This window comes from Dipodomys ordii, unplaced genomic scaffold (assembly GCF_000151885.1).
Source record: "Dipodomys ordii isolate 6190 unplaced genomic scaffold, Dord_2.0 Scaffold9, whole genome shotgun sequence".
Lineage (NCBI taxonomy): Eukaryota > Metazoa > Chordata > Mammalia > Rodentia > Heteromyidae > Dipodomys > Dipodomys ordii.
The window spans coordinates 14,310,837-14,320,072 of record NW_012267225.1 but is presented as its reverse complement, the minus strand read 5'-3'; the positions used below and the strand labels follow the sequence as shown (position 1 = coordinate 14,320,072).

At 38.3% G+C, this 9,236-nt stretch overlaps 1 protein-coding gene across 1 annotated transcript in view; it reads left to right on the top strand.

The window, feature by feature from the left end:
• The first annotated feature begins 227 nt into the window (after positions 1-227).
• Positions 228-9,236, top strand: part of Efcab1 (EF-hand calcium binding domain 1) — a 15,169-nt gene continuing 6,160 nt past the window's right edge. The window contains exons 1-5 of the mRNA XM_013009299.1: positions 228-285; positions 3,569-3,727; positions 5,310-5,414; positions 6,045-6,196; positions 6,886-6,990. Coding sequence (XP_012864753.1) covers positions 228-285; positions 3,569-3,727; positions 5,310-5,414; positions 6,045-6,196; positions 6,886-6,990 — 579 coding nt within the window. The remainder of the gene's footprint in view (positions 286-3,568; positions 3,728-5,309; positions 5,415-6,044; positions 6,197-6,885; positions 6,991-9,236) is intronic.

Genomic DNA, 9,236 nt, shown 5'->3' with positions numbered 1-9,236 from the left:
CTCTGTGTATTGGAGGGCGCTTATGTCCCAGGCTCCCTTATCCCGGGAGCCAATCGGTGGCCTGCTGAGCCAGCCGTTGCCATGGCTACGGTCTGTGAGAGTAGCATACACGTCTGGCCCGGACACCCGGCTAAGATACCCTAGCCCTGGTCGGTAGATTTCCTGAGAATCTAGGAGGTGCGCATCTGGAAACACGCGCCGGGGGCCCGAACGCATGAGTTCCCATCATGAACCGAAAGAGGCTGCAGAAGCTGACGGACACCTTAACAAAAAATAGTAAGCATTGTAAGTAAAGCTCGGGTGTTGGACCAGCAGAGGCCTCCTGGGCCATATGTCTATGCAACACAGTGCTGATGTCCCTGAAGTGCCAGCTTCCAGGCTGGTGTGATGACAGATCCCTCTCCATGCCTACTCCCTAAAGAGACACCTGAAAAAGCCTTACAGAAATGCTAGCTCCTTGGGGCAGACATTCAGTCTAAGAATTTTAAGAATTTATACTCGTCATCTAGTGCTGCCTACCTTGGAGCATGCACTCGGCCTGCTTATCAGACCCACTTAACTTAATTTGTATTATAGAAATACAATCATGGGGGCCCACAAGACGTGTCTTAGACTCAGATGAATATCAAAATAGGAAAAGAAAAAAAAGGCACTGGACTTAAGAAAGTAGTAGAATTAAGGACACTATGCACCACCATGCACCACAGCTTGCTTTCTAGATCTTTGTAGAGCAAAATAACCTGGCAAATCTAAGGGTTAGAAGCTCACAGGAGATGAGGAAATTACTCATCAATGTCTGATCATCTCTAGGGAAGAGGAATTGACACGGCACAGAAACCTATGTTTGAGAGCACAGATTTGTTTGGAAACTGAATTGCATAACAAAGTTAAACATGTGGTAAACAATCTGTTCCCAACTCGATTTCCACTTTTCAGTGGCTACTTTGCAGTGAACAAGCATGGTACAGACAATTGGAAAATAAGTGTATTTTTTTAAAGATAAGTGAAAATATATCAAGAAATATTATCTCTTACCATATTTAAATATCACTTTAAAGTGATTCCCCTAAAACTATGATAGTTAACTGTTAAAAGTAAATGATACCGAATTTTCTGTAGAAATAATTACAGAACGAATATTTTAATAATTTTAAGTGTCTTTAAACAGAGGAATTTTAACTAAAGTCAAATTTCTTATTACTTGTCAGATTATAATGTGGTGGATGAGACTGTTAGAGAAAAAGAATCTTAAGTAAGCACCAAGTAAATCCACTATGCTACAGAATGTGATCTACAAGACACATACAGAGCATTCTGAAGAAAAGTGATTCAAGGGTACACCACTGCGCCCAGTCATGGTTGAAATGGAGTCTTGTGAACTTCTTTTTTGCCTGGGCTGGCTCAAATCGAGATTCCCCCAATCTCCACCTCTAAAGTAGGTAGGACTACAGGCTTGAGCCACCACACCTGGCTTAACTGTGTTTTACATTGTTCTTTCTTAACTCCTTTTTCTCTTCCCTCCTCCTTTAAAACAGTGTTTGGTGGGTTTAATTTTTGCTCATTCATAATATATATATATACAGACTAGTATACATATACTTACACAATATCTAATAGATTATATGACATAATATATAATATACACTATACAATATATTAGATATTATATATATTGTATATAATGTACTTGTGCTGAATGTGACATTAAGTACAGAAGTTCCCCCATTACTCATGGGAGGAATGGTTCTACTCTCCTAGTTGATGTCTAAAATTGTAGGGTATCAAACCTACAGTCACATACTTACCGTATATGTATATACCTATGATGCATTTTAATTTATAGATTGGGCACAGTAAGAGATCCACTGCAGTAACAAATAATGAAATGAACAACTATAGCCATATTCTATAATGAAAGTTACTTAAAATTTATAAATTTGAGAAAGAAAACTTCTATATGCTGTTTTTATACTCCATTGGTGGGTAACTGAACCCAACACAAGGAAAGTGAAATTTCAGATAAAGGGGGGTATCTAGACTCACATTCCAGAACTTTTCCATCTTTTCCTTGTATCAACTAAATACTAACTCCCTATTCCTTCCTTTCCTCAAATACCTTGTAACTACCTGTCTACATTCAGTCATTATGAATTTGATTAGTATAAGTACATCATTTAAGTACAATCATATAACACAGTTCTTTTATTTCTAGATCTTTTACTTATCATGATGTCCATAAATATTCCTGCTTCTTTTAGCATTGGATAGGATGTTGCTTCCTTTCCTAAGGCTGAATAATATGCCATTGCAAGAATACATACATACATACATACACACACACATATATATATATATATATATATATATATATATATAACATTTTGTTTAGTCATTCAACTATCTAGAATGGTTTGCTTCCTTGTGAACAGTGCTAATATGAACATTGGTATGCAGCTGTTCTCTCAGTTCTTCCATGGACACACTCAGAATTTCTGTATCATATGGAAATTCTGTGTCTTAATTTTTGAGGAACTGGTTTTCATAGTAACTTAACAGCTCATTTTAAATTTTAATCATTATTTTCTTTTGTTATTTATTAAACTTTTCATTATACAAAGGTTTCATGTTTTCTCTTAAAATGAGGTTCATAAAACCAGAAATCATACTCAAGCCTTTCCTAGCCTTTAGGATGAAGCACAGTTTTCCACTTTGTGCAAACAGACAGAGAGAAAGAGAGAGAGAGAGAGAGAGAGAATTGTTTTATCCTTATTTTTGTCAAGTATTGTGCCATAATTTTATCTGGTTTTGAAATAAAATTGTTCCTATCTTTTACTCATTCTTCATATTTAGACTCATTTTTGTATTCTTAGTGCCAGGCAGTAACCCTTCTACTTATCTCAAGTAGTTGTTGAAACACAAATAATTAACTCAGTGTTTATAAACACCGCACTGTATGCAATTATGTATGCAAGCAAGAACCTGCATGTATACATCCTTTAAATAAAGATGTCCTTCCTGCAAAGTACTACTGAATAGCTTGTTTTCATATAATCCTTAAGAACCATGTTGAGTGATAGCATATGCTTAAATTTCTTTATTAGAAAAAGATGATTAAACCCCATGAAATGATGGGGGAACTTTACCATTCTTATTGTGAGCCAGACTTCTACCAGCTTTGCAAAGTTTAGAATCTGACACTTCAGTCATTATTCATGTCCCATGACTAATATTATCTTCTTATCTCCAAAACATCAGTGGACTTGAATCTATCTAACATCTCACTTTGGTTTGGAGCAAATGCTGCATGTTCCTTGAGTAATGGATTTCATCTTCCATTAACTTAAGGGTACTGAATCTCAAAACGCCTCTGAGAGACAAATGTATATCTGCTATTTTTGAGGTGTAGTCACATAGATAGATGATAGACAGATCGATGGACTGATTGATTATGGATAGGAAGCAAGCAGACAGATTCATAACACATAGATATTCATTAATACAAAATTTAAGTTAGAACTTAAAGATGAAAAGCATACTTTTGCTCCATCTTCATTTTATTCTTTTACAGTTAACAAATTTGAAGTGAAAAGACTCATAAAACTTTTCTATACCTTGGTGGGGGAAACAACAGAACGGCCAGGTTCAGTCACAGGACTTGATCGCAATGCATTTCGGAACATCCTGCACACAACATTTGGAATGACAGATGACATGATCATGGACAGAGGTGAGAGACACATAGGATTCAAACCAGCAAAACCCAGCCGCTACTGCAAACAAACTGGAGCTTGGTAATACCCTTGGATGTTTTGTGTTTCACATGATCAATTTCACTTGAAATTGTAATTTTCCAAATTTCACACAGAAGGCAATAATATTCTCTTTATTTTGTATATGAAAAGTGAGCAAAATCAGGCAGGTACAAATGGCTCATGTCTGTAATCTAAGCTACTCAGGAGTTTGAGATATGAAGATTGTGGTTTGAAGCCAGCCCAGGCACAAATATCTGTTAGACTCTTATCTCTAATTGACAAGCCAAAAAAAAATGTGAGTGTGGCCCAAATGGCAGAGTGACAACCTCATTGAACAAAACAGATGAAGAAAAGTTCAAGCTGCAGTTCTGACACACACAAAAATAAATAAATAGAAGGAAATGGGCAAAGTAAAGTAGAATAAGTTTATCTTTCTTCATATCAAAAATCCCAAAACATTTATATTTCTACTTAGAAATGTAATAAATAGCATAGTTTTTAAAAGGCAATTGAAAGTTTAAGAGTTTAAAGATTAAAAATGTATTTTTCTTACATCTTAATTTTATTACTAAATTTCCTTTTAGCCTAGAAAATAGCTTAATAAGAGTTAAAAACAATTCTATAGCCAGGTGCCTGTGGCTCAAGCGTATAATTGTAGCTACTCAGTGTAAGGTCTGCACAGGGACAGCTCCCTATCTCTTGGCTAAGTTTCTGCCCAGGATCTGTTATCTAGATAACTGGCACACCTGGAAGCAGTCACCTTCCCCTCCTGCTAGGTCACATCCTGGGCCACTTCTGATCACATGCCTCCCATCTGACCTTAGGAGGGTCCCAGGCCCTGAGGTCACATCAGGATCCAGTGTGGCCACATCTTTCCCCCACCTGGTCACACCTCTTCCTGTCCCTGGCCTAGATAAGTCCTGGCCCAGGCATGGATCACCCCCTTCCTTTTTTCAGCCATGCTTCTCCACCATGCACGAAAGGGACAGCAGCTCTGTAAATACACTTCTTTTCCTGCCTGAATAGCACCTGGTGATCTCTTTATCGGCTACCTAATGAAGCCTACCTATTTAATATACCTTACACTCAGGAGGCTGAGTATTGAAGTTCAAAGCTAGTCTATCAAGGAAATCTGTGAAACTTTTTTCTCTAACCAGCAAAAAGCTGGAAGTGAAGCTGTGGCTCAAGCAGTAGAGTACCAATCCTGAACCCAAGGACTGCCACACACACACACAAAAAGTCCTATAGTGTAATAGTGTTACTTAAGTAACAAAACATAAAATTATGTATATTAATCTTTAATGTGTCTAAGTGATTCATATATTTTTATTTTAGGACATTCTTTTATTTTCACAAAATATGAAAGGAAAATTTGATTGTGTAAATAGAAGTATTTTCCAATGTTGTGATGTCTTACTTTTCTTCTTGGCCAAATAAGGTCATTGATCCATGGAATTTTGGGGGTTTCTTTGAATTCTAAAAGAAAGGAAGCCAGGATAGGTACTTTATTGAGAATATTTAGCACAATTGTTACGTAGTATCTATCTTTTTCTGCAGTATTCCGAGGTTTTGATAAAGATAATGATGGCTCTGTAAATGTATCAGAATGGGTTCATGGATTATCACTGTTCCTTCGAGGATCATTAGAAGAAAAGATGAAATGTAAGTGGGAAGTCTATTCTCTTTGTAAATGTTAGACTAACAGGGTTTGTGTACTTAAATCAAGCCAGCTAATGAAATGGCTTAGTTGGTGGGTTGGATGATTGATTGGTCTGAATCCTCATCAGCTTGTTTTATGGAGTGAATTTAAATCAGTAGGGGATCAAAAAATAATAAGCAATGCTGAGGAGCATTCACACCAAGAAAGATGGCAGAGGTATTACCACTTCCATTCTAGTTACACATGTATATATGTATGTGCTAAACATTTTACATTTCTTGCCTTGAAGTACAAATTCAGAGAACATTGATTCAAGTGTTCTGATCTTTAATTCTAATGATCCCTACTAAAGTCATACCTTAACAGTATTCAACATATCAAGATGAGAATGTCCGAGTGATTGCTCTTAGGTGTGCTTTTCCATAGCTCAGTGTAAGGGAAACAAGATTTTTTAGGGGGAAAGGAGTGTTGTTGAATATATCCAACAGTGTTTGTTAACACACTGTGAAGCTTCAACAAGGCTCGTGGGACTGATAAAGCACTGACAAGATCATCCTTGACCTTGATGACTTAATCCTAGGAAATGTTACTTTAGCAATTGTATCAAATTCATAATTTGACATATTTTTAAGATTGCTTTGAAGTGTTTGATTTGAATGGTGATGGCTTCATTTCAAAAGAGGAAATGTTTCACATGTTGAAGAACAGCCTTCTCAAACAGCCATCCGAGGAAGACCCCGATGAAGGAATTAAAGATTTGGTTGAAATAACACTTAAGAAAATGGTAATTATGAGTAACATGGTTTCATATTGAATATAGAATAGATCAAAGAATTCAAATTGTGATAAGTAAAGTTTACTGTTTAAATAAAACCCCTGAATTATGCTTGTTATTAAAATATTTTTTTAAAAAATATTAGCCTGGTGCTAATGACTCACATCTGTAATCCTAGCTACTCAGGAGGCTGAGATCTGAGTATCACTGTTCAAAGCCAGCCTGGGCAGAAAGGCCATGAGACTCTTATCTCCAATTAACCACTAGAAAACCGGAAATGACACTGTGATTCAAAGTGCTAGAATGTTAGCTTTGAGCAAAAGAGCTAAGGGACAGTGCTCAGGTCCAGAGTTCAAGCCCCATGACCAACAACAACAACAAAAACTTAACTAGATGCCAGTGGCACATGCCTGTAAGCATAGTTCCCAGGCCCTCAGTTCAAGCCACAATACTGACAAAGAAAATAAATCTTTGGGGCTAGATGTGTCATTCAGTGGTAGAACTCTAGAGCTCTTGACTAGTATCCATAAGGCCCTAGGTTTGATCCTCAGTAGCTCCCTCAAAAATTTTGTACAATTTCACAACCCATTTTCTTATTTTTCTAGCACATTTCTTCTATTACCAGTTGGATCTGAATAGAGTGTCTATGATAAGTATGTCATATGTTGAATGAAACATTACTGTCTCCTCCCTCTCAGGACCATGACCATGATGGGAAGCTGTCTTTTGCAGACTATGAGAAAGCTGTAAGGGAAGAGACTCTTTTGCTGGAAGCCTTTGGACCTTGCCTACCTGACCCAAAGGTAATATCAGGAGTTCTGCTGAACCATAACCAAAATATAATCAAGGATAAACAATCCAAAACTTCTGGGTTTGATGAGTGGAGGACCAAGGGAATCACATTTCCTGCAGCTCTAAGCAGAGAAAAGCCACTAAAGAAGAACCTGACAATTCATCTCATGGTGCTACTGTAGCCAGTGGTTCGTTTTTCATTCATGAACTTACTCATTCATGTTAGAAACAATTAACAAGGCTTAATGTGTAATCAGAAGCACAGATGAAAGGCTCAATGGCCATGCTTAAGGGCAAAAACCAACATGCAAATAATTGCACAAGAGGGTGATAAGTATTATTATAATAATATTTAATTACTTCGATGGTGCTTCAGCTATGCCAGGCAAAGTCATAGGCTTTGTGCTGCATATCACTTCATTTAATCCCTCTAACAGCCTTAAGAAGTATGTGGTATTATTATCCTTCTTGTATACATGGGTAAATTTAGGCTCTGATGATATAGGCAACTTGCCCAAGTTCACTCAACTCAGAGTGGGATACCCTGATATGCTGTGCCAGAACCTCCATTTTGTGTGGGACCACAGTGGCAGGTGAGACAAAGGAAGATTTGTTTCAAAGGACCAAGGAACCAGGACTAATTAATTTGTGCAAAAGGAATGATGTATTTATAAATGAGGGAGGAGGAGCCAGAACAAGAGCAAGTGACACGGAGATATGGCAGCAGATGTCTAGAAGGACCATGTGGGGTTGGGCTTTGTTATGAAGATGACAGCTATTCACTGCAGGATTTTTATTAGTTTTTGTACTCCAGCTTGAGACTCTTTTGGCTTTCTCACTCAAGGCTGGTATTTTATCACTTGAGCCACAGCTCCACTTCTGATTTTTTTTTCTGGTTAATTGGAAATAAGAGTTTCATGGGTTTTTCTTCCTAGGGTAGCTTTTCAACCCAAGATCCTCAGAGTTCAACCTCCAGAGTTCATTGCGTGTTTTAATTACATGATGTGCTTTATCAATGTCTCTAGCCCCTTATGCTCTGGTTCATATCTCCAGCTGCCTGTTGGACATGTCCCCAACTCGCCCCTCCTCCATCTCCCTAGTTATTCAGTCACAAACCAAAGAGCCCTGACTATAGCCCTGACTATAATCTCCACGTCTATGACACAAGTATCTGTCTCTTGGACTAGATCAAGAGCTTTCTTTTATTTTGTTGCTATTATTAAGTGGTTGTATGAAGGAGTTACAATTTAATAAGTCATGTTATGAGTACAATGCTTCTTGGCAATGTCACCCTTCCCTTCATTCTTCCCCATCTCCCCCCTCCCTTCTCTACCCACAAGTCACTGTAGTTCATTTTTCTCATAATATACATTGAATACAATGACTGAATTTGCTCACCCTTCCTCCCTCCATTCCTGCTTCCCCCGTACTTTTGCTCTCCCAACAAAGATAATGAGCTTTCTTGCCTCTACTGTCTAGTGCCTTGTCTCCACACATGTACTATCTTTGGAAATACAAAGGCTCCAACCCTGAAGTGGATACAATGGTCCCCTTCTCTCTCCAACCACATTTCCTCCTCTCCCTGATTCTCTCTGTAGAGGCCACTACAACTATACTAGCCATGTTAATACTCCTCTCTCCATGCCTTGCATTTGTCGTAGCCTCTGCCCAGAGTACTTTCACCAAAGCATGTGCCTCAGTCTCCCATGGCATCCAGCTTCTTCCTTATAGCGCCTCATCTTGGCCATTTTAGCATTACCCTTTCTGTCACAGCCCTGCTTTCATTTTCTTCATTAATGTTTTCACTTCCTAATTGATATTTACTTGTTTACTTACTATCCGTGCCATCACATAGATATTAGCTCCTTTAGCTCTATAGCTCCCTTAGAACTCTGTTCTTTTCTCAGTGTATTTTCTCATCCTCTACCTGTGACATTAAATAGGTGCCTAGTGAATGATGGGTGGAGAGGTGGAGGAGTGCATGGATGATCTCAGAGGTGACTGACAGGGAGATCCAGACCTGCTTGGCTTTCCCAGCATCCACGGACTCCTCCTTCACTAACAAAACCTTCCTGTTAGAATTTGAAGGATTAAAAACCATTCCCCCTAAAAGACAAAAAGAAAAGAAAAGAAGGGAGAACAGAAGGAAGGAAGGGAGGAAGGAAGGGAGGAAGGAAGGGAGGAAGGGAGGAAGGAAGGAAGGAAGGAAGGAAGGAAGGAAGGAAGGAAGGAAGGAAGGAAGGAAGGAAGGGAGGGA